The sequence below is a fragment of the Hoplias malabaricus genome, chromosome 11 (genome assembly GCF_029633855.1).
Source record: "Hoplias malabaricus isolate fHopMal1 chromosome 11, fHopMal1.hap1, whole genome shotgun sequence".
In the NCBI taxonomy this organism is placed as follows: Eukaryota; Metazoa; Chordata; class Actinopteri; order Characiformes; family Erythrinidae; genus Hoplias; species Hoplias malabaricus.
In genome coordinates this window covers 39,393,705-39,420,096 of record NC_089810.1, presented here as the reverse complement: position 1 = coordinate 39,420,096, position 26,392 = coordinate 39,393,705, and the positions used below count along the sequence as shown (strand labels likewise).

Below are 26,392 nucleotides of genomic sequence, written 5' to 3'. Positions count from 1 at the left end.
ATGGTCCTCTTTTTGGTGGAAATGAAATCGACCTCTCTACCCCAGATAGAGCAAGGTCTAAGATGACTCCGACCTCCGCTGCGACCCCAAACCTCTACCTCGGCCTTGGAACAGTTTTGATTAAACAAAAAGCTCCCAATGAGGAAACAAAATGTCAGAACAACAATTTATGTCTTAGCAAAGTGGCTGTGGCACTGAAAAGAGAAGAAATGGAAAGAGTTGTAATACTCAGTCATGGCCTGATTTTTTAAAAACTGAAAATAAACTGCACTTTGAGCTTTCAATTTAACATACTTTTATCTTTTAAATCTCTAATGCAAACCTACTTTCCTCCGGCAGACTTCAGTCTACTGTCAACCAGAGCTCAGATGCTACTTTATTCCAGATTCCAAGTGATTAGAGAATTATAGATTTAAATGTAAGTGTTTATGGTATCTTACAATAACAATAATACACAAATCAGCTTTCATTTAAAAACTTGCTGCGTTTTAGTCCTTTTGGGTTCTCAATTAACATATTGAACACTCTCAGTCACTTCAGCCTTTGGAAATCTAGACTTGATATTTATACCTCACAGTCTATGCATTATATTTACATATTAAAATGTTAAAGAGAGAATCTGTTGATTTGTAAAAGCATTTAACATAAATACATCTTTGAAACTGGTTTAAAGGGAAAAGGCTGATTGTGAAGAACTATAGACACAGATTTCTTCACAGTGGTGGTGACAGGATCCACACAAACCTCCTGCTTTCTGACGTTGAGGTCTAATGTTAATACTAATATAATGATTAACACAGGAACATTTGTTCTCTTTGGGTCATATTTTTATATTTTATATCATACACCATGCTTTATATCCTTTCTGAAACAATTCTGAATATTATATGCCAAATTTTTATTTTAAAACAACATCACAGGCATTGGACATATGTTTTATATTCATGTAAATCTTTTAAGAGGAGCTTTTAAGCATTTTAATTTATGGATGCCTGTTTCCACCACATAAAATAATACAAAAAAGGCAGCAGTTGTTATTTTTCATTAATACGCAATTTGCTATGTCAATATTTGAGATACCATCTCATTATTTTGAGATACTAAGTCAATATATTGTGATACTATCTCATTATGTTGGCTTATTATCTAAAATAATGAGATACTGTCTCAAAAGAATGAGATAGTATCTCATTATTTGAGATAAAAAGTCAATATATTGTGATACTAAGTCAATATATTGAGATTGCATACTATCTCAATATATTGACTTATCTCAAAATGAGATACTCTCTCAAAATAATGAGATACTATCTCAATATATTGACTTAGTATCTCAAAAATAACGAGTTAGTATCTCAATATATTGAGTTAGTATCGCAAAGTAATGAGTTAGTATCTCAATATATTGAGTTAGTATCGCAAAATAATGAGATAGTATCTCGAAATATTGAGAAAGCAACTTGCATATTAATGAAAAATAAAAATTGGTGCCTTTTTTTAAATTATTTTATGTGGCGGAAACGGGCTTCCATATAAATTTCCTACTGCCACCAGTGTAAACAATTCAGCCTTTGTATGTTTCCCTAGAAAGGAGCTACTACTGGATAAAAACATCATATTACCTCATCCCATTATTACTGGATTATTCTCATCACTCTACAGAGCACAGTTCCACTGCTCCACATCCCAACTTGAGACAACAGTTGTGTGCTTTATACCCTTCTTCTACCTCATTTGACTACTCCAAGTGTCCAGTGTCTGAGTCAGTGCTTTTCTATGCGATTTATGGAAGCTGTGAAAACTGTGAATAGCTGAATTTACTCATTAAAAGTTAAAAGCCCCCTTTTTCCAAGTGGCAAAATCAAATAGCAGACCTATATTGTAATTATGAGGCATATATGAATACAATTCGGCATAAAACAGGACGTCTGCACTTGAAAATCATTTGCATGTTGTTCAGTGAAACGCAGCACTCTGCTACTAACAAAGCCTCAGTGAAGTCCACTACCGAGTGTCTCTTTCCAGTCAGAGTTTTATTTTGTCCCAACTGGGCCTAATCACTGGAAACATTTCTTAAGTTTCTGTTCTAATTAGAGGCACGGCAGGTTGTAAACCAACAAAGCATTTACAAAAGCCTTTTACAAAGACGTGGCGCAAAGGGGGTTTAATATATCGACGCGTCCTGCTGGTAAATATAATTACACAAAAGCTTTATAAAAATACACTTACCCTTCACCTGTTGCAGCACTGTGGCTGCACCGCCTTGTAGCTCCAGGGACCTAGAGTCCAGGGTTCAACCTCAGGTCACTGTCTGTGAGGAGTTTGGTGTGTTCTCTCTGAATAAAATCAAATGGCATCTTCTCATATGCAGATGCAAATTAGTGAAAACACAATGACATTTGGCCAAAACATATACAGCCATTAACCATTACATTATGGCCACCTCCTTGTTTCAACACTCACGGTGCATTCTCTCAGCTCCACTGACCACACTTTGGAGGCAGCCACAGGAACTGGGAGTGTAACCTGAAGAGCCGGTAGGTCATTACTGAAGTGCCCTTGAGCAAGACACCTAACTCCCAACTGCTCCCTAGGCACTGTGGCTACCACTGCTCAGTGTGTTTTGTGTGTTTCACTGCACGGATTGGGGTAAATTCCTCTGTGTGCAAGCGATTCTAATTTGTATTTCTACAATTACAGATGGTTGTCCATCTATTTCTCTGCATTAATTGCTAACCTCCTACCACCCTGTTCTTCAGTGATCAAGAAACCCCACATGGTTGGAACCCACAACCTCAGGACCCTGGAGCTATGACAGCAACACTTCCTGTGGTGCTACCGCGCCGCCCAATCCACACAGAACAGGCAAATAATGACAACTTCTTCATAATAATGTGCATCATTGGAGCATGAGATTAATTTCTGCAGTGTTCTATGACATTTACAACATTCGGCAGATGCTCTTATGAAGATCCTTGTTTATTTTGAGATGATCTTAGGAGAGGTGTTCTTGGTATTTCATGCAGTCAAGTGAAATCCATGCTGTAATCACAGAAATCCCTTGTTTACGCAGGTGTAACATCACACAGGTGCACATTTAACATTTACTCTACAAACCACCCAAAGCATTTTACTAAAACGGAAGAAAATGCAAATAAAGAACCATTTTACCAATGACACACAGCTCTTTTGGAACTATTTATTGTTTTGATGTTTTAATCGTTCTCTTTGAAATGAGCCATGAAGAAGAAAAAAATTTTACAAGAGTAACATGCAGAGATGCTTTGCCTCGTGTTTAAAACAGGACAGATTCAGGTGAAACTGTGTGGCAACTCAAGTCCAAGGACACAGTCTTAGCGACTGTTGCGTTATATTGTGCAATTCTAGGAAATGTCAGTGACCTCACCATACAGTTTCTCTTTCATAAAACGATGTTATAAACGGCTCGGCGCGGCTTGCAATTAAACACCACCAATGTGGGGAGTGTGGAAACTCAAGACATGAAATGGTCAAAATAAAATAAGAATAATAACTATGCACCTGACAGTCAAATCCAAGCGCTACAGGGCCTGGAAACATCTCCGCGGTTTCCTTGAGGCGGTGAGGAATGACGTGGGGTCAAGTGTGAGAACTGAACCCAGCTGTGAATACTTAAGTGAGGACATTATAAAAATGTAAAATAAATACAATAAATAAATATCCCAGTAAAGGATAAGTACAAAACATAGCAGTTTAACAACGTACAGAAGGAGGAGTGTCCCCACTCTGACTGTATACTGCTGTGCAAAATAATGACTTGGAGCGGGATGGTCAGTTTCCATCTAAAAAAAATCTTCACAAAATCCAGTTCCCCGATGCTGCACAACACGTTTGCATTCTGCGGTCCCGATGATCAGGTTACCGCTCTCAATACAGTAGACAAATCACAATCATCCTCTGTGCTACCAAACATGTACAGTGAAAACAGAAATGCATTAGTAACGTAAATATCTATGCTTTAATGAGGCGAAGGCAGGTAAAAATGAGCACAGAGCGCTCAGAAGTAACTTCTAAGGGCCTGCCGTGAGCTGTTAAAGCCTTGTACGGAGTTAAATTAACGCAAGAGGCTCTGGCCAAAAGAAAATACAGATGAAATGCTACAATATGCTTCTTTTTTTTCATTTACCTCTTTTCTTCGATGGGTGGAAATGTCTGAATCATGCAGGTGGACAGTTGCAGCTGTGAAGAAGCAAGACAAGGCTGACTGTTGTTTCAGAAATCTGTTCGGGCGGTGGTTTTGTTCCTGCCATCTCCCTCATCCCTCTCATGTCGTTCATTAGCCTGCCGGAACAAACGCTTTGTGAGAAGTGCTCTGAAGCTCTCCATGAGCTCAAGGGCCTTTTGAAATGCAGGTAGCGACTGTGGAGCTTTGTGAGGGCTAGATAAAAGCGCAGAGGGCTGAGTTAGACGTGTGTCTGAGTGAAATCTCATTCTTCATGAAATGAGACTTATACAGGCAGACGTCTTTATCTGGTAGCCCCTACGGCAGATCTGATATACTGTCGACTACGTTGGGGGCTTGTGTGACTGATACCCAAACTCACTGTGAAAAATGTACACGAATACGGCGTTGACCTATTTTAAATGCTCAAAAATACCCCTCAGGAAATACTGAAACTACAATACTGTATTTGATATAGAACCGGACAAAACACGGCCAAACGGGATCCCATTCCAGTACAACACTCTTTCACTTTACTGCGGTACCTTTGTTAATGCAATATAAAGCTAATTTATTAATGTGTAGCTTTGAATTTTTAGCAAAAGTGTGAGGGATCAAGCTTTTCGTATCTTAAGATTTTACAAGGTCAGTATCTGTTGTGCTTAAATCACTGTAAAACAGTGCTGCAGACAGTTGTCATGCAGTAATTGTGCAGCAGATATCTACCTGTAAAAACAAAAATGACTCCAATCACCACCACAAAGAGAAGCTTCATAGTGTGTGTGTGTGTTAATGAAGGCAATGCTACTAGTTTGAGAAGAAGATTCCCTACCTTTTGATATTTCTGTTTGGATGGGAAATATCTATTAGGGTACATGACTTGTCCAGTGGATCATTCCAGGATGAACACTACATTATGTATGACCCCTGTGGACTATTAAGGAACCGGTAGGAAAATATGGTACTGGAATTACTGGTCTATACCAGTACATGGTGAGTTTACACTTGGATGATTTTGGTTTGTAAATATGGCGTATGATAAATCATTCATGAGCAAAGAAGTGGACCTCGGTAGAAAAAAATCCATTATAAGAACGACTCTAAATACCGTTAAGGAGTAAAACTATATCATGGCTCAAGTATCGCAATTCCCATTCCTGCGCCCAGGAGTGGTAAACTGTACTGGGACACACTGTAGAATCATTAATGCTCCGGGTGTTTTCTGTAGCCCACCGTAGAACTCTGAAGTATTTCAGTGAAGGGATTTCATTAAGCTGCCTCATCTCCTACACTTCCATTATGAATAACACAATAACGTGAAGCTTCCAAGCGCCATCCCCAACGCTCCCTTCTGCCCTGCCCCCCGTCGCACCTCACTGAGCATGTGCAAAAGTCCTCTGTTGTGACGTGGATGTCTCAGTCTTACTTTACACTGAATTATAAATACAGTAGTTACATTGCTTGTTCAGTTTTAACGCTAGAGAACTTCAGTTTGAAGCCTATGATTGTTCTTTGTGAAGTATTTACAATATAATGTCCACACTGGAACAACGGACGCAACATTTAAGTGCCGTTCATGTTCGTTTAGGTCCCAGAAAAAAAGTGTCATAGGCTCATTCGCTGTCAAAAGCAACTCTAGCTGCTAGCCTCAGTGTGAGTAACGCTGCAGTTTGACGCGCTAATTACGAAACGCTTTGAGGACCTGTATTTAAGTTGAGGCAACAAGAATCCAAAACCAATTCAGTAGTTTTCAATAAAAAAAAACAAAAGACAACAAACAAATAAGAAGACTTTCCCTTCGATGTATGCCTTACACTCTGAAAAATCCGGTAAGTGGGAGGGTACTAATTTAAAAACTCTGTTCCAGAACTAATTTGAACTTCAGAAGTTGTGGAGGTGGTTGATACTGTCCTTCCTCGCTCCATCAGTGCAGACACGCTCCAGTCATTCCGTCCGTTAGATACGTACTCCGGGTCCGTTTTTAGTTTTTACACTTCTGGCACAGACAGGGCACCGTGTGCAGAGAAGAAGAGCGTGGAATCATCTGCTATCCAAGTGTGCAATCTCCCTGGCTCCATGCTGTGCTGCCTCCTGTGAGCAGATGACTGGGGCATCATCACACAGATGTGCCATTGTTTCCAGTCCTCTTTTTGTCACAAGTGTCACAATCTGCTTCTAACGCTTGCTCATAAAAATACTGAGAAATATTGCCTTGGTTAACCAATCTGTGCTTTGAAAGATACCTCTCTGTAGCATTAAATTTAGTTGTAATTAATAGGAACAAGAATTCTTTTCTGGAGGTTTGGTTCTGAGGTACTGTCTCTTGGATGTTCCTGTACGGCCTTGATTCAGCCAGGAGCCTGAAACACAAATAAAAACAGAGCAACACTCACATTACTTCTCATTGGTTTTATTGTAACAGAGGGTTTTATGTCAACATTTTTAAAACATTTTTAACATCATGAGTTAGAACACACCCATAACGTCATACTAGTGCTCCGCAATTTGTTTTCATAATGAACACATTGTTCATCTATAATATGATCTCATGAGATTAGACTGAACCCAAGCCTTTCATCAGCTGAATATGATTTAACCGCTCTGTTATAAATACGCTGCTATAGTTACAAAGCACTGCATTAAAAACTACTCTATCCTGAAGTGTGCATTTTTCCTCACTCCCAGGGTTGTTTTTAAAACGTGTGCAGAATTAAAGGCCACAATCACAACACACTGTTATGTATCAGTGCTTTATGTTTTACTTTGTCAGGTGTTCATTTGTTTTTATCTGTTGTAGGCCATTAAACCGTTAATCATGATTTTTTTTTTATGGTAAATCATGGTCAAGGACAAAATAAATATTATGGAAGCTCATCTGCTGTTCGTTCATCTTCTGTAACCGCTTCCCTCTCTCTCTCTCACACACACACACAGCTATGGGCACATTTAAATAGCCAATACAACTACCAGCACCCAGAGACATGGGGAGAACACACCACGTTCCTCAGACAGTGACCCAAGGCAGGGATCAAACCTAGAACCGTGAGATCCTGGAGTCGTATGGCAGTGATATTAACTACATATTTTATATGAGGCTTTTGTATTACTTGTTAATTGCCTAAAAGAGAGTTTACTCATATTAATACAGCCTGTGTCTGCAGTACAGCCAATCAGACCACCACCGTTTTTCATATCGGCAACATCCACCTTCATTAAACATCACATTTGAGGTTCATTCTGTGCAGCCCCAATACATTACACATTACTGTCATTACTATGTTGAGTAAAAGCCGAGTACGTCATGGTAGTCACTTCATAACCGAACGTTAAGAGGTGGTTTCCCAGATAGGGATCGAGCCGAAGCTTGGAATACACAGCATTCTGAATTGTGATTGTCTATTAAAAGTAGGATGTAGTCCCTGACTAGGCTTAATCTCTGTCTGGGAAACCACCACTGAGATGAAAGAGTGGAACAGCACGTTTACCAGGGAAACAGTAGCTAAGAATCCTGTTAAAGATGTGTGATGGGCTGTGTCAGAACTAGGCTCCCTGTTCAGTGAGCTTAACCAAATGGTTTGTGTTGTTTGTTTACCAGAGAACAAGAGGATGTCAGATCTCCACATTCGGGTCTGTGAAGCCTTTCTTGCCTTCATTCACCAGGACGGGTTTTTCTGTCCTTGTGTGCCACACGAGAATCTGCCGACAACCAGGAAACAGAAACCACAATTATTAATGCAAACAGTAAAAAAGCGACAGTAGCTTTCTCCTCCGCTCCAATGGGACTGTGGTGTTTCATTTTCATCACATTAACAGGAAGAACGCGAGTGACGCTTCTGCGGCCACTGGGAGACCTTTCATAATGTTTGTTGTTGTAATTTACAGTGAAACAGTAACACTATCTGTCAGGAATTTGACTGTGATTTAGCACGAAACCGTTATATGTTTCACGTCTACCCTCTACCACAGCATCCTTACGGTTTTAATACTCCTGGCTCTACTCATGCTCAGTATTTCTCAAACACACATGTACACACACTCCCAGAGCTCTCCGGAGAAGAACACAAGCTGCAGTCCTTCTTCAAACTGATCACAGTGCCCTTCATGGATGTTTCTCTTCTGTTAGAGCTGAAATCAAAGAGTTTAGAGTCTGTTTCTTGTGGTTTTTGTATCGTATTTTGTAGTAACTCTGGGGGATAAAGAGACTCTGCATGTTGTAATTAAATCTACCCGCTCAGGCAACCTAGTTTTAAATCCCTCAGTGCATCTATCAAGAACTCCGAGACTATTCAGAAATAATAATAATCATTTATACAGGCACGGCCACGCTTCTTTGTAACTCTTGTAAATATGCACCATCATGTTTAGTGAGAAAGGCTTGTTTTTGCTGCAGATTAAGTGGCTGCAGTGATTGGCACAAGGAAGTTACAGATAGAAACTGCGGCGCCGGGAGATGACTCCACATGCAGAATATTCATAAAGGACGAGATTACCCTCATCCTTCCGCGTTCCACTCCTTTTGTTCTCAGGGCAACAACACTGCAATACCTCCCTGCTCCTCAGTGGCCCTGATGAATAATGTATAGGTAAGTGTGTATGCGTGATGTGTGTGTGTATGCATGGTGTGTGTGTGTGTGTGCTTGCTTTGAGCCCACTTAACCTGGTAGAAGAGGCCAAATTTTGCATTTGGCATCTGAAAAGTAGGGTAATTGTGTGTTGACATGTGTGTGTGTGTGTGTGTATGCATGGTGTGTGTGTGTGTGTAAGCGTGGTGTGTGTGTGTGTGTGTGTGTGTATGTCTATGCGTGGTGTGTGTGTGTGTGTGTGTATGAGTGGTGTGTGTGTGTATGTGTATGAGTGGTGTGTGTGTGTATGAGTGGTGTGTGTGTGTGTGTGTGTGTGTGTGTGTGTGTGTGTGTGTGTGTGTGTGTGTGTGTGTGTCTGTGCTTGCTTTGAGCCCACTTAACATGGTAGAAGAGGCCAAATTTTGCATTTGGCATCTGAAAAGTAGGGTAATTGTGTGTTGACGTGTGTGTGTGTGTTTAACTGCTGAAACATAACCTCAAAGCAGGGCTCTCCTGCAAACCAACACTACAATTCATACATTTGAAATCATTCGATAATAAAATACCAGTATGTTACTGTTACAGGGTCGCGGTGGGTCCAGAGTCTACCTGGAATCATTGGGCGCAAGGCGGGAATACACCCTGGAGGGGGCGCTAGTCCTTCACAGGGCGACACACACACACACACATTCACACGGACGCTTTTGAGTCGCCAATCCACCTACCAACGTGTTTTTGGACTGTGGGAAGAAACCGGAGCACCCGGAGGAAACCTGGAGTCACCCGGAGTGGGAATCGAACCCACAACCTCCAGGTCCCTGGAGCTGTGTGACTGCGACACTAACCTGCTGCGCCACCGTGCCGCCCTTTAATAAGAAATTAGTCAAATCCTAATGCATATTTTTACTTAGCTATGTTTATTAGCATGTATTTAAATAGAATAGTATCGCGAATGAGACTGAGCTGTTTATTTAGAAGAAAATCAGGTTGAATTTAAACACACAACGTTCCCCACCTTAGTGCAATTTGCTGCTTTAGGCTCCAGATCATTGAGCGTGACGAGCTCCCGGAGGAGGCTGCTCTCCTGGTAGCCCCCTTTGACTCCCCGCAATTTGAAGTAGGCTTGGGGTTTGAACAGGATGAGCCGCAAGTTGATGGCAAACCCTGCCATGTCAATGGCGAAAGGCCTGTGAGGGTCAAACACTGTTTTCCATCCATAGACCTTGCCAGCAGCGTTGACCTTGGGTGACTCATACCGCAGACCTCCGACAAACGCCACAGGCCAAACTGAGACCTTACGTGTGGAGCGCATCTGTAGCGTGAAAGAAAGAAAAGAGAGAAAAACGTGGAATGTTGAATACACAATGCTCTAATTATTTATGGTTTGAAACAGTTATTACTGAATAAATGTAGATGTTGTTGCATGTTCTGACATGAATCGCTGGTACGTTTTTTAACATTGTACAAAACTTTCACTAAATAATGCAAAACAAAACACAACAAACTTTCAAACTTCTGCACACAACGATATTTCCAGGTGTTACAGCATGCTGCCTGTCCTTGCTTACAAAAATGTTTTCATCCTAATGGCTAAAGTAGGCAGCCTGTCCACAGAGCCCATTAAAGAAGACCAAGGTGGTGCCCTGCTCTCTGGGGAGAGTTGAGACAGGCAGAGCTTATAGAACTGAGTGACAAGAACAGATGTAAGCAGGTCATCTGAGGGAAAACAAGCTGAGAGATACGGCGAGAGTAACAGCAAGAGAAAGAGAGAGGCACTAGAGGAGAGATGCATTCTTTAATCTTTCTGCTTCAAACAAACCCCATATTCCTCCATCCAAGCTTTTTGTGTGCTTCCCAACACAAGCGGTCCACATCATGAAAGGAAGCTGGCTAATGAATTGTAAAAGGGGGTTGAGGGGGAGGGGGGGTGCAGTTATCTCTCCGCTTGCTCTTAATGCAGCAGCCAATGATGCCAAAGAAGCTTTTCTAAAGGTTCTAGAATGGACAGCAGTGTTGACATAGCCTACGGTAGTCTTACTCTGCACTACTATTTACAACAAACTGCAGTATGTTAGTATTGAACACTATATATAAATTACGGTATAGACACTGGCTAGATATAAAAACAACAACAACAACAAGATAATACTCAAAATACTGTATTTAATTTTAAAATAAAAATTAAAAAAGACTGGGCATACGTTTTTATTTTAATATAAAGTTACAATAACATTTTTTCATGAGATATTTTGAGGACATTAGACAAGGAAGGGGAACGTTTATGTCCAAAATCTGTCATTCCTTACAACCATTTATTCATTCATTGTCTGTAACCCTTATTCAGTTCAGGGTCACGGTGGGTCCAGAGTCTACCTGGAATCATTGAGCGCAAGGCGGGAATACACCCTGGAGGGGGCGCCAGTCCTTCACAGGGCAACACAGACAGACATTCACTCACACACTCACACCTACGGACACTTTTGAGTCGCCAATCCACCTACCAACGTGTGTTTTTGGACTGTGGGAGGAAACCGGAGCACCCGGAGGAAACCCACGCAGACAGAAAGAGAACACACCACACTCCTCACAGACAGTCACCCGGAGGAAACCCACGCAGACAGAAAGAGAACACACCACACTCCTCACAGACAGTCACCCGGAGGAAACCCACGCAGACAGAAAGAGAACACACCACACTCCTCACAGACAGTCACCCGGAGGACACCCACGCAGACACAGAGAGAACACACCATACTCCTCACAGACAGTCACCTGGAGGAAACCCACGCAGACACAGAGAGAACACACCACACTCCTCACAGTCACCCGGAGGAAACCCACGCAGACACTGAGAGAACACACCACACTCCTCACAGACAGTCACCCGGAGGAAACCCACGCAGACACAGGGAGAACACACCACACTCCTCACAGACAGTCACTTGGAGGAAACCCACACAGACACAGGGAGAACACACCACACTCCTCACAGACAGTCACCTGGAGTCGGAAACGAACCCACAACCTCCAGGCCCTTGGAGCTGTGTAACTGGACACTACCTGCTGCGCCACCGTGCCGCCCTCCTTACAACCATGCCAAATCCAAATCTTTGAGAGCCAGGACAAAAATCAAGACTCAATCTTGCTTCAAACCTGAAAAGAATTACTAGGATTTCTCTCAGTCGCTCCACTGTGAGAATACGATGCCGTACTGTGTGTCTAACAAGATGTGGAGCTGTTAATAAGTCATTTCTGTTACATAACTGTGTTGCCTTATCCTGAACATTAAATAAGAAATAGAATGGTGTGTCACCACTTTGTGCCCAATAGGTTCCAGATCCATTGTGACCCTTTCACCATGAACTGACTACAAAACATGAATGAACTAATAAAAAATTAATAACTTGTAATTAACAATCTTTTATTATAAATGTGAATGGGTCAATTGGTGGATGAACTGTTGTATTGAAGCTCTGCTAACTCAAGGCTAATTATCTGTACTGTACTCTCATTAAACATAACAAACAGAGCATATTCACCATAAAGTACAAATGCCATTCATTTCTCAAGTATATACATAATGTTTAGAATATGCATATAGTGCACGCCTATCCTGGAAAATCCTGGCCAACATCCATCTTGCTTAAATGAGCAGTCCAAGGGGAGTGCTGCTGGTGGCATGTGGCCTAATTTACTGTATCTCAGGCTGCATTCCCTTTCGCCTCCCGTTGCCTCTCTTTAAGCTCTGCTTTAGTTTTAGTTTTTGTGCATTTCAAAGAAGAGAGCAACCCACCAAGCAGCAGTACGTCTGAGGTCAGGGTGCAACCAGGGAAACAAATAAGAAGGGAAATTATACACAAGAATCATGCTGGAGAGTCTGAGAAGGCAAGGAACACATTCTACCACCGTGACACTGTAAACTGTCAGACAAACCAGTCGCTGTGGTGGTACCCTCAGGGGTAGATAATCAGTACGATTAAGTTAGGCCACATAATTGTACCCTATTCCACTTCAGTTGTAGAATTGAAAATGATGTTGATTTCATACCCTCATTAATCTCCAGGCCCTGTTCTTTTATTTTACACAGGTCTATTATATTAGATTACTAATATTCACCTAACTAAAAGAAAGAAAACACCTTTACCGTACCTTTCTTTTCCTGAGAGTTCAGTTCATAGTCATCAGCATCATCAGCAACAGAGTGTGTGGCTTTGCAGAATAATGAGCATCCCAGAATAACAAAAGCTGATGCAATTCACTGTGTATTACCAGGGATTAACCTCCCCAATGTTATTCTCCCTGTTTTATTGTTCACCACCTGAAGAAATAGGTGATAGAGCAGTAGCTGAATTCGCTTCGTGTTCTAAATTAACTTTAAAATATGAAGGACTTGAAAGGCCGTATTTTTGCCTTGTTTTATTTTCAAAATGTAGAGATAGTAATTTTATTCTTATAATAATCCTTCTCTGTACAGCAGATTTTAACGTTATATAATTGGAAACGGCGGCTCTGGACATTTAAAGAAAGATAGCTGTAAATGTAATGAACCTTTTATCGTTTTTAAAGTAAACACACATTTTGCTGCATGAACAATATAAAAATATCAGGATCAAAACACTCGCATTAGAAGCATCTCTTTAGCAGTAATACGCATATTAAAGATTTTCCCAATTATAATAAAAATAATAAAAAAAAATATCTACATCCTTAGGCCGCTTGTGACGTTTTGGATCAGTGCTGAGTGTGAGATCTCTAGACAGACAACAAGGCAGACTTAGATTTGCTTTGTGCTAAAAGAATTTCTCTTTTTTTAGTACATTTTTCAGATACATTACATTATTATTTATTGCTACTTCATTTAACTCATTCTAATCTGAATGTATCAAACTGGACCTTTTATATCTGTGTTAGCATTGTTTTTTATAAAAATAACCAAAAAATAACAAAATACCAAAAGAATTAAAATGATAGAAATAAAATTAAAATCTATAAAAATAGATTTTAAAAAGATCGGAACATACTCCAGTGTTGTTAGACATTTTAAATAAACAATGGACACTAAAGTAAATGCTAAACACTATGTGATTGAAATGGCCATCCGTTTACAGTGATATCAGACAGTAAATTGGTATACGTTGCCCGTGCTGAATAAAGAACTTTGCATATGCCATTATGACTTCCTGTGTGCTGTCTCTGCACTTTTATGATTATAAAATACAGCCATAAAATTAGTGAAAGTAACAGTACAAAGCTTTTCAGCTTTAAGGATGTCTTTGTAGACACACTCCGTATTTCCTGTAAGTGTTTATACGAACACGATGTAGAGTTTTACTCACTGATATAGAGATAATGTATTGCTTTTGTGACATTTCTTGTTCATTTTAATTTGACGGCTGAATGGAAACGTGACTAATGTGGCCTTTCAAACAAATTACAACGATTTAAAATAAATAATGTACTCTTAAGTGTATGGAGCAATGGAGCACAGCAACAAAAACAACAAAGTTTCGTGCTACAAAGTTTTCTTAAAGATTAGAGTTGGCCCCTCCGTGGTTGTTTATTTATTTTAATTGTTGTACAACCATCAAGTCGTAGTAGGACATTGTTCGTTTCATCACTAGCTTTCTGTTGCTATTGCAGTCCTGCAGTGTTATTTTTCGTGTGTTGTTCTATAACTTTATACATACACGTACATCTTCATTCATTCATGTTCTCACAATACATCCTCCCTCTTCAGGGTCCGGGACTTACCTTGAATCACTTGACAGGCCACCAGCCCATCACATGGCATTACAAACGGAACTATTCACTCACCCCTGTGGACAAAAACACAGCCAACCAATCTACCAACATTTGTTTTTGGATTGTGGGTGAAAGACCAAGCACCTGGAAGAAAACCATGCAGACACAGAAAGCTGGGAGGGGCAACAACGGCACCTGTAGGACCACCATGCTACCCTTGGTTGCTACATTATAAAGGTTCAATAACATTTGCTTTAAAAAAAGCCAGATGAAAAACAAAAGACGAGGATTTAACTTCTGAACGATTTAGCACCCCTCTGTAGACCTCCAAAGGTTTTAGGACACCTGTACTAATGTACTAATAGAAAATACTGATACTGTAGAAGATTTCAACTGGACGTGTGCCTAGCTGGGTGGTTTGTGTCCTTCTCCCAGCAAGATGAAAGAAGTGGAGAAGTGGAATCAACACCACAAAAGACTGCAGAGTAGAAACTAAAGAAAACGTTCAGGTTGAAAGCACAGACAAAGTACATAAAGTCTCTCTCTCCAGCTGCAATGTAGCCCTGTTTATAAAGGCACAGACGCTAACCCAAGCATTGAGGGGAGGAGGAGAGGAGGGGAAGAGAGGCTAAAAATAGACGAGTTCTCTAAATAAGCCCTGCTACGAGACTGCCTACATAAGCAGTTTTAATAAAAGAACATTAATTAATTCACCTATGCCTTAGCAACGTTGTTTCCAACAAAATAGCTACATACTTTTCAAATAAAAGAAGAGGAAGGGCAAATAAATAAAGTGCTTTTGAAAAGTTAAATGATTAGGGCTCACTTCCTGTCAGTGTGTCAGTCTCATACCACATTTTTATTGTCACTGTCACTGCATCTGTCTGCAATCTAAAGAAAATGAAACCCAGCCTGGGCATTTAAAGATGTACTGATAAGAATGATGACATAGCACAACGACACCATGTTTTTCTGTTCGCTAGAACCACACCTGCTGGTGTTTGAGTATATCGGTGGAGATAGTGACCCACTGTATACTGATACAGTCCTTTTCTGCAGTCACTATTGCTCACAAAATTTATTACAAGGCTGCACTGACCTTCTCTGCCATTAGCTAGAGGCTTTTAGTCTGCATCTGCAGTGAAGGAAAGTCATTTAATGTCAGCTGGAGAAGAAGGCTACAGTCTTTAAAGCCCTTAACGATCAGTAAGCGAGACAACAGCAGAGTCTCAAAGAGCTTAGCCACAAAAAGTCTCTGAAGTGACAGGGGCAGTCTGGGTCAGAGCATTACGGCTGATCCCAAGACAAAGGTAAAGACAGTGTCATCAATACCGCAGTGACAGCCTGTTACACAAGCTCCATCTGCACACAACAGCATATTATATATACAATGGACGTCTATAGCCAGTTTGGAAAGTGGACTTTAAAGGCACATTGTCTAAAGTCCTGTTTAAGATAAAGTTTAAGTTGAAACATCTAAGGAGATATTTCGAGACTGTAGACATTTTTTTTTATTTGGAGGTTTGGCTTCAAAAAACAAACAAAAAAAACTGTTTTGTTCCATTATGACACTTTTTTTTTAATGACTAATTTTATTTATTCCTTCATTGTCTGTAACCCTTATTCGGTTCAAGGTCGCGGAGGGTCTGGAGCCAACCCGGAATCACTGGGCGCAAGGCAGGAACACACCCTGGAGGTGCACCAGGCCGTTGCAGGGTGACACACACATTCACACATATGGATACTTTTTAGTCGCCAATCCACCAACCAAAATGTGTTTTTGGATTTTGGAAACCCACGCAGACACAGGGAGAACACACCACACTCCTCACAGACAGTCACCCGGAGGAAACCCACGCAGACACAGGGAGAACACACCACACTCCTCACAGACAGTCACCCGGAGGAAACCCACGCAGACACAGAGAGAACACACCACATTCCTCACAGACAGTCACCCGGAGGAAACCCACGCAGACTCAGGGAGAACACACCACACTCCTCACAGACAGTCACCCGGAGGAAACCCACGCAGACACAGGGAGAACACACCACATTCCTCACAGACAGTCACCCGGAGGAAACCCACGCAGACACAGGGAGAACACACCACACTCCTCACAGACAGTCACCCGGAGGAAACCCACGCAGACACAGGGAGAACACACCACACTCCTCACAGACAGTCACTCAGAGGAAACCCACGCAGACACAGGGAGAACACACCACACTCCTCACAGACAGTCACCCGGAGCAGAGCTCAAACCCACATCTCCAGGACCCTGGAGCTGTGTGACAGCGACGCTACCTGCTGTGCCAGCATGCCGCTGAAAATCAGCTCACTGTTAAATTTTGTGTTGTGCATAAATCTGAACTTGCCTCTTCAAACAGCTCCAGGCTGTATGTGTTGTCATCGTCTGCAAAGTAAACGATGCCACTTTGACTGCTGTTGGGGCTGAAGGTCTCTCTGAGCCATCTGAGGGCTAAGTTTCTCTGCATGGTTCCCCGAGGGATCCTCGGGTCCCTTGTGTCTCCTCTCAGCTTATAGTTGCGTGGAGTCTCCACATTGAGGTGTGTGTAGTTGAGGCCTGTCTCCCTCAGCAGACGTGTCACTAATGGCGTTCTCCTCTGAGAGTCCTCCACCAGGATCCAGTGCAGGTTGGGCACGTGGAGGAAAGTGTTAGCCAGCCGTGTAAGCTCAGCTTTCTGCACCGGTCGGCTGTATGTGGGTGTGATAACGTGGATGGTGGGCAGCACGTCGGACCACGGTGGCGGCCTGGTGTACACATACTCGGTGCGTACCACCTCTACTATGTCCTTGTCGGGGGAGCAGTACTCTTTGGAGTCCGTGGCTGGACCTGCCTCACGCCTGGCTTCTGCTCCATCATCTGCAGGACAGAGAAAGAAAATTAAGCCATTAGCTCGCCCCCGGGGCTGCTCACTCTATGTTTGCCAAAAATCCCAAAAGGAGTACCTGCCAGCCGCTGCCGCTGGGCCATTAGCCACTCAGGTATGATAAAGATCTCTTTTACTAGATGGTGGCAAGCTGGAAAGAGTGAGAGCAGGCATCGTAAGAGGGTAACAGAGCTGGTGTACAGCGAGAAGACCCTCAGATTCAAAAGCAATGCAACAGCATCACTGCAGTTCCAACTCCACTCAACTTTTCACAGTTTTCAAAAAGGACTATGAGATGAGGCCACAAGGTAAAGGCTGTGAAGAACATGCATGCACTTCCTGACTGCATTTTGGTTGTTATCCATATAATGTTATGTATATTCAAAAAATAAACATGCCTTAATTTTGATATAGATCGACATACAAAAAATATCAGCCATTGATTTATTAACCTGTATTTCACCGTTATATTACATTTGTCAGAGTGTTCGTCTTTACATACTTTAATGTAAAATATAAGCTTTAATTACAATAGAACACAGACAAGGCATTGCTCTGAATAAATGGTTTCTCTGAAGACTCACTTAATACTATTCTGATATGCTTCAACAGAATGTAATACACTCTTATACACAGTTACAAATACAGGTTATTTTGCATTTGTAAGAAACATGTAGCCATAAGTAGGTCTAACACAAACATGTCATGTGTTGGCCAAAAGTTAAATCTGATTTCTACCTGTTACGCAATTCTCTTTTTTGCCAGTTCTGATCATGCACCACTAAATACGGCCTCTTTTCAACTTAACGGCTGAGCAGTTCTGAGCAAAGGCACTAACGGTTCCAATGGCGTTTCCAAATGTAAGTGGTGCAGTTAAAACACATGCTCAACACATTTTCCTCAGCAGGATTAATGAACCAATGTCTGGGCCACAGAATCTTCCAGGTGGGATAATCTTAACGATAACCATTTCTGATCATTGCATCATTTTCGTGTTTGCTACATGGCCTCCAAACTAATTATTCCTGAGCATGATTTTCGATTCCTACTTTAATATAATCCAACTATAGGCAAAGTAGAGGCAAGCTTGAGACCGGAATGTCACGGGTTAAATTCCCAGGACAAACAGGAAAAATTCATCCATGACTAAAATGCATTTGAGCAAGGCATCTAACCTTCAAACTGCTTCCCAGTTAGTGTGTGTGTGGCCAAAAAAATTGCTCACTAGTGTGTGCTTGTTTGTTTACTACCACAAATGGGTTAAACGCAGACGATGTACTTCCCCAAGGGGGTTAATTAATTAAGCCTCCTTCTAAAGTTATAAATGAAGCCGTCCCCATTGACTTAGCTAAAGCCAGCTTAGTTAGAAAGCTAAGAATATTAATGTTTTAGTTTGGAAGTAAAGATTATTTAGCAGCACATCAGGTGCTAGGGTAGAAAAAGAGTCAGGAAGTGTTGATAGATTTATAACTATTCAGCTATGTGATTAAATTAATAAATAATTGTACATAGCATGATTTCAGTATGTGTTATATCTCATTAAGGGCATGGATCTCATCCTTAACAGCGACGTCCAATATACCAGGTATGTCGCTAGGCAGAGGCCTGTTACAGTGTGATGAAAAAAGCTGTTAACATGCACTACGTAATCCCCTCATCAGGAACAAGGTAAAAATGGTATATTTCTATGTCTCAAAAAAGTGTGGGGCACTTTGGGTGTGGCGCTGATGTGACCTATGTGTTTAGAGGTGGGGCAGGCAGGAGAATTAAAGGCAACATCAATGATCGTGGGGAAACTCTCTTAACTGGTTTACGTTCAGACGTTCTGTGAATTTTAAGCTATAATGGTATATTTTAGAGTAAAGAACAATTGTTGTTTGTGCGTGGTTGAGGTTTAACTTGTCTGTAAGTTTTTATTCACTGTCTGAATTACCACAGAAAGTAATTTGTAACTCAAGGATTTTAGTTTTGGATCACTTTCGGTTTGTGTTTACTTTCATGTGGTTAGAGCTCTCCCAAATTTAGAGTCAGTTCCATCTACAGCAAAAATAAGTCAAAATAATACCCATGTATGGAGCAGGAACAGAGCAATATCCTCATCTTAGTTCATGCTTTTCAACATCTGGAGGCATTGTCATTGTCTTAAAACCTCCAAAACGCTGTTTTTCTGCTGTGAGCAGAGGGAGAAACCTAGCCTGCCAGACCAAGACCCTTTGTTTTTTTTTTCCTATTTACAGACAATGGAGCATCGTAAACATATTAGACCGATATGGAACAGGCAAATGATGAGGAAGCATCCACAGATTCTTCTAATGACTGTTTTTTGATTAACATTGTTGCCTTTAATATTAGCACCTCACAACAGTGTCTGCAGGACATATCTTTTTGCACACAACTCCATGATCAAAAAGGTGAATATACCCTTGCGGATGGCAAGCAGGGGGGCGATAGCGCTCTGGTGCCACACAGTGATGAGCAAGGTCCACGGTAACACGATTAACACAATGGCAAGAATGTCTCTTCTCTTCGGCATCTCCAGGGTTGGTTCTCTGCCTGGTCATTACCTGGAAAAGGACGTTAAAGGCTGTTAGTCAGTAGAATTAAAACTGTGAGAGAGAAAGAGGGGGCTGTAAGTAAGTAAGGTATAAAGAATTTCCAGATCCTGCTAAACATTGAGTTTTTTATTGAACGTAATTCTGCATGTCAGTGCTGTTTATTGCACCTTAACCTAAACACTCTATTTCCACAGGCTATCAGGCAAGCTGAGGGATCCATCTAAGTGTTAATCTAGCTGTTAATAAGCCTCCATCTCTAAGTGTGTTGTCTAAAAAAATTAAATATGAAGCTAAAACCGGCGCAGTCTGGTATTAACAAATATCAACTGATATTTTAGAGCTGTCACTTCCAGTTAAACTAGTAATGAACTAGAATACTGATTATTATGGCAAGTATCTGTGTAATTATTTTCCAGAATTATATGTCAATGAAGCTTAAAAATACACATCTGCACAAGCAAGGAGAACACAGAATCACTGGGCACAAGACAGGAACACGCCCTGGAGGGGCGCCAGTCCTTCGCAGGGTGACACACACTCACATATTCACTCACACTCACACCTACGGACACTTTTGAATCGCCAATCCACCTACCAACGTGTGTTTTTGGAGCGTGGGAGGAAACTGGAGCACCCGGAGGAAACCCACGCAGAAAACACGGAGAACACACCACACTCCTCACAGACAGTCACCCGGAGGAAACCCACACAGACACAGGGAGAACACACCACACTCCTCACAGACAGTCACCCGGAGGAAACCCACGCAGACACAGGGAGAACACACCACACTCCTCACAGACAGTCACCCGGAGGAAACCCACGTGGACACAGGGAGAACACACCACACTCCTCACAGACAGTCACCTGGAGGAAACCCACGCAGACACAGGGATAACACACCACACTCCTCACAGACAGTCACCCGGAGGAAACCCAAGCAGACACAGGGAGAACACACCACACTCCTCACAGACAGTCGCCCAGAGGAAATCCACACAGACACAGGGAGAACACACCACACTCCTCACAGACAGTCACCCGGAGGAAACCCACGCAGACACAGGGAGAACACACCACACTTCTCACAGACAGTCACCCGGAGGAAACCCACGCAGACACGGGGAGAACACACCACACTCCTCACAGACACTCACCCGGAGGAAACCCACACAGACACAGGGAGAACACACCACACTCCTCACAGACAGTCACCCGGAGGAAACCCACGCAGACACAGGGAGAACACACCACACTCCTCACAGACAGTCACTGGGAGGAAACCCAAGCAGACACAGGGAGAACACACCACACTCCTCACAGACAGTCACCCGGAGGAAACCCACGCAGACACAGGGAGAACACACCACACTCCTCACAGACAGTCACTGGGAGGAAACCCAAGCAGACACAGGGAGAACACACCACACTCCTCACAGACAGTCACCCGGAGGAAACCCAAGCAGACACAGGGAGAACACACCACACTCCTCACAGACAGTCACCCGGAGGAAACCCACGCAGACACAGGGAGAACACACCACACTCCTCACAGACAGTCACCCGGAGGAAACCCACGCAGACAAAGGGAGAACACACCACACTCCTCACAGACAGTCACCCGGAAGAACCCACGCAGACACAAGGAGAACACACCACACTCCTCACAGACAGTCACTGGGAGGAAACCCACGTGGACACAGGGAGAACACACCACACTCCTCACAGACAGTCACCCGGAGGAAATCCACACAGACACAGGGAGAACACACCACACTCCTCACAGACAGTCACCCGGAGGAAATCCACGCAGACACAGGGAGAACACACCACACTCCTCAACAGGATTTTGCACCACCGTGCCACCCCATCAGTAATATTCTCTGACTCAAACAGAAACTCTGGGGCTGGGGTGGGTAGGGTTTTGTCAGTGGCGTTTGGGCAGTATAATCATATCAGTACATCAGGCTTGGGATTGGTCAGGGGACTGCTTAGAAAAGCTGCATTCAATACTTGGTTGAAGTCAAAACATGAGAATTCATCAGACACTGGAACCTTATTCATGAGGCATACTTGGGATATGTTTGACGTGATTAAATTTGACTCCCAGGGTCATTAATACGTTAATTAACTTGACTATACACAGTGCATCAGGCCACTGACTGGCATTTGAACATAGGAAAAGACATGACTTAATAAAGACTATGCTTAACTTTGGCTTCCGGAGATGTCAGCATTACTTTGATGACTAACTATGAAACTGTATCCTCACTGTGAACGTTTCTGTAGCATCATCTCACCTGTGGTTATAAGTGCTGAAGAGGTGTATATTTTAAGTGCAGCTGCAGAGGCTGCTTGCTGGGGGTCATGCAGCCGGTCATCACTGCCCAGATCATCTCATACAGCAGATCACAAAACCTAAAACATGCACAACATGGCATTTTAATTTTGCATTTTCCATTGAAACTGACAAAAATCAGCAAACTCTCCATAGTATATTTATATAACATCCATTTATTTGTAATGTACAACTTACAACAAAATGGATCTCCCAAAATTAACACATCGTTATCATTGAACACATGCACACTGGTGCCTTAAGGACAGTGAGCACACAAACACCGGAGTGGCTGGTCGCCATCGCAGCACACTGAAAGCAGTTGGGGTTTAGATGCCTTGCTCAAGGGCACTTCAGTTGTGAAATGATGTGAAAGGATGGCAGCTCTGTTACTTAACGTCCCCCACCCTCAATTTTACCAGTCAGGGGGACCATACTGTCTCGAGCAAAAATTACATTAAAGTGTAATTATCTACTTTAATTTGTTTTCATGACTGTACTGAGATTTTATCTCCACTTTAGAAACATGAACAATTCTTGTTAAATTTATTCCAACTTAATTCCCAGTGATTTACGCTGTCTTCAGACATTTTTGAACTGCTTAAACCTGGGCACATATATATATTATTTATATAATAGTACACATTATATTGGGCATAACTACTAGCTATGTATTTTAATTTACATCTTCTTAAGTGTTTTTGTTTTTCAAAATGATCTGAAACATGTGACATTGTGCCGAACTTTTATAATAGATTTATTTTACACATTTGCCTCTGTTTTAAAAAAATAAATAAATCAGTAAATAATTAATATTTGTAATAAATACTCAACCCTCAGGATATCGCTGCACTAGCCGTGTGTAGAGCAACGTTTTGGCTCGGACTAAAATAAAAATGTATTATTTACAATCCACTGTGCCTAGTTCTTTAAAACACAACAAATGAATCTGTTACAAAACATTTAGGAAAACACATCTAGACACATGCATAAAAATGGCAGCGATGAAGATGTGCCTTGCAGCAAGCCAGTGTATGTGTGTGCATTATTTACTGCAAATGTTGGTTGACTGCAGATGCGACCGTGTATTTTTAGCTATTTCTGAAGTGAAAAGGAAGTTGTTTTTGTTTGAATAGGGAGAGCAGCAGTGTCCCTCTGGCTAATGCTGATGTAGAGCAGATCTGCACGACGGCTCGGGATGTAGTTCAGTAGACTTTAGCTAGTGAAATAGGACTTAGATTAGGATTTAGATTAAATGTAATGTTCAAGTGTTAGGAATGTTTGGGAATTCTGATACCTTTATATTTGATACTACATTAAGGATGTCTGAGCTCTTGAGACTTTTTTTTTTTTTTAAATGGGGACTGATCAGACAGGAAAAGTTATCTACTACTGCCCCAACTCAAACCCGATGAAAGAACACTGCAGAAAACAATCCTAAAAAACAAACAAAAAAACTCTCAATAGACTAAAGTCTGGGTCATTCTCTCTGTGCCATTTTAGAGAAAATTCATCATAAATCATACAGATGAGGTTTAAAAGCAGACTGTATGACAATAACTATACTATTTTATAATAACACAGTGTATAAATATAAACTAATGTCACTGTACACTCATTTTCAAACCATAAAATTAATTTACAATGGAAACAGCTATTTTAACATTAATTTACCTAATAAAACGTTCGTTTCCAACAGTTCTAACGTCGGTGTTTTGATTTGAAATTCGCGCGCAAATTCACTGATCTGCAGCACATATTCACTAGGTAATACGGCTCCGACATAGTTTGAACTGTCTCTGGTTGTATTCTAACATTTTAAAATGTTAGCGCAAACATTGTCCAATTAAGCCTATTTAACTTAACGGAAATATCAAATAAGTGATATTTTTTTGTTTGTATGTACTACTTTTTTCAAAATAACAATTTTATAAAGCGGTAAACTTGAGTCAACATTAAAAACAATGGACACTTATGGGGACTTTGAATGTCATTTACTCAAAAACTATACAGTAAAATCACTTCATATTTCATAGGTACATAGTGTGGTAAACACTGACCTGATATCTGTTATTTGTATGAAATACTTATTAGAAATGACCTATATATAAACCGCTTAAATGCTGTTACTTTTTTAAAATGAAGGGCATAAGCTCAGGTCTTCACGCGCACTGAATATTACCGCTCTGTCACTAGTATACGCGCACTAAAATCTGACGTGCGGCTAATTTAACCGTGTTTTCTCAAAAATACCAGTAACATTGCTGGTAGGACTAACTCGACAAGTAGATTACATTTATTTTAAACCGAACCAAATCTTTAATTCTAATCTAAGACAAAGTCGTTTATATATATATATATATATATATATATATATATATATATATATATATATATATATATATATATATATATATATATATAATTATTAGTTGATACGTAGGGTATATCACATTTGTTTAAATTTCAACAGTCCAGCTTAAACTAGGCTTCATTTTTTCGCACTTACTTGCATGGTTACTTTAGAATTCAAACCACCATTTTGATTCTAGATCAGTACTGTTGAAGGAAAGCAACGACCTGCGCCATCTGCTGGCGGCTTTCATAGCGGTTTTCAATAACCATTCATTTAATGTTTTATTAAACTCTCTAAGCGCGTTAATATTTAAATCAAATTAAGCTAAACTTTAAGTGAAACAACCATTCAGCAACATAATGGAGTTCAGGAGAGAACTATCAGCTCATTAGCATCAATTTCCCAAAACTATGTAGGCTTGACCTAGGTGCTTTTTCTGACGTTAGATGTTATGTTAGGATATGTGATTTTGAAATGGTAAAAATGTGCTTTATTTAAAGCACACTAAATATAAATCAATTAAAAACACATTGTGGCTGTATGGCAGTGGCCTGGGCAGTGTCTAATTGGCCAAATATATTGTTTCTGAATATGTCTGTAACCAATAGCCCATATGATGATAAATATGCAGAAAATATTGAGATTAAATCCAGAATTTAATTCTTATCTCAGTCAGGGCTGCAGCAAAAGTTACTTCAAATTTACACTACGTATTTTCAGTCTAAATCTTTTAAGACATTGTTTTTTCACCATAACTAGTGGTGTGTCAAGTTGCACAAATGTTCTGCAACCTGTACTACAGGGCATCTCCAGTCTGAGAGGAGACCACTTCTAGTTCAAATGTACAGAATCACTATTGAAAATATCTATAATTTGACAACACCTCTGTAATGCTTCAGCACGTCATAAAACTCTTTCCTACGTTGTGAGGTGCTTTAAAGAACATGGTGGAGCCCCAGGATTCAAGCAAGCAGTTTTGTATGTGTGCTAAAGGGATGAGATGGGATGTTTCTGTTTTGAATACTCTGAATGGGTATGCATAAACCAGCAGGAATTAATAACAGCATTCTCTTACTGGAGGGAGCACTCGACAACACTAAAACACAAAGGCCAATTTATAGACAGCAGCAATCAATATCTGAGTGGATGGCCTTGATGGCAATAAACATTAACCGCGTCTAACCAGCCGTGAACACAACATCGGCAGGTGACTAATCAATGTGCTGTTTTGCCTAAATCTGGTTGATCAAAGCAAAACCGGAGCAGAGATTTGTTTGCAGGTGTACAACCGTAATTGTTTAACTGCTGCAGGTGTCAATATTCAAATATAATTCAGCTTGAATAATCTTCATAGAAATTAAATGCGATTCTCTGGAACAACCACTCAGGAGCTTATAAGGTCACCTTGCTCAGTGCCAGTATTGGGCTAAAAGGGTTTGAAGGCCCCTACATCTCTGGTATTCAATGGCATCTGGTTACAAGGGGAAGAGTGAAATAAATAATAACTGATGAATAAATAAAGTAAACTAATAAAAAGCGTTTTAATGAAAACTATAATAATAATACGTGTATAAAATATGCTATATTTCTTTGAATTTATAAAATCAAATTTAAATTTAATTAAATAAATTAAATACTTTTTAAAAGCAAGAAAGGCAAGAAAAATATAGTAATTAAGCATGAAAAGTTATTTTATTTAAATATAAATCAATTAGATAAATATTACCCAATGAATATATCTTT

At 40.9% G+C, this 26,392-nt stretch overlaps 1 protein-coding gene across 2 annotated transcripts; it reads right to left on the bottom strand.

Moving 5' to 3' along the window:
* Nucleotides 1–3,019: 3,019 nt before the first annotated feature.
* On the bottom strand, nucleotides 3,020–24,020 carry b3gat1a (beta-1,3-glucuronyltransferase 1 (glucuronosyltransferase P) a). Of its 2 annotated transcripts, XM_066685408.1 has the most exons (8): nucleotides 23,968–24,020; nucleotides 22,256–22,373; nucleotides 19,822–19,964; nucleotides 17,480–17,551; nucleotides 16,885–17,393; nucleotides 9,779–10,075; nucleotides 7,794–7,897; nucleotides 3,020–6,561 (listed from the first exon to the last, which is right to left on the bottom strand). In XM_066685408.1, exons 3-7 carry the CDS (start codon nucleotides 19,931–19,933, stop codon nucleotides 7,811–7,813), a joined length of 1,077 nt encoding a protein of 358 aa, XP_066541505.1. In that variant the 5' UTR covers nucleotides 19,934–19,964; nucleotides 22,256–22,373; nucleotides 23,968–24,020; the 3' UTR covers nucleotides 3,020–6,561; nucleotides 7,794–7,810. The 2 variants fall into 2 exon arrangements, with proteins under 2 accessions (XP_066541505.1, XP_066541506.1); XM_066685409.1 differs by lacking the exon at nucleotides 17,480–17,551.
* Nucleotides 24,021–26,392: the final 2,372 nt, after the last annotated feature.

Excerpts from the sequence above, each read along its gene's own strand:
- b3gat1a (XM_066685408.1), bottom strand. The coding sequence starts at position 19,933 with ATGCCGAAGAGAAGAGACATTCTTGCCATTGTGTTAATCGTGTTACCG. Across the intron at positions 17,552-19,821 it reads CCTGCTTGCCATCCGCAAGG|CTTGCCACCATCTAGTAAAA; the intron begins GTATATTCACCT and ends CACTCTTTCCAG. Across the intron at positions 17,394-17,479 it reads CCAGCGGCAGCGGCTGGCAG|ATGATGGAGCAGAAGCCAGG; the intron begins GTACTCCTTTTG and ends TCTGTCCTGCAG.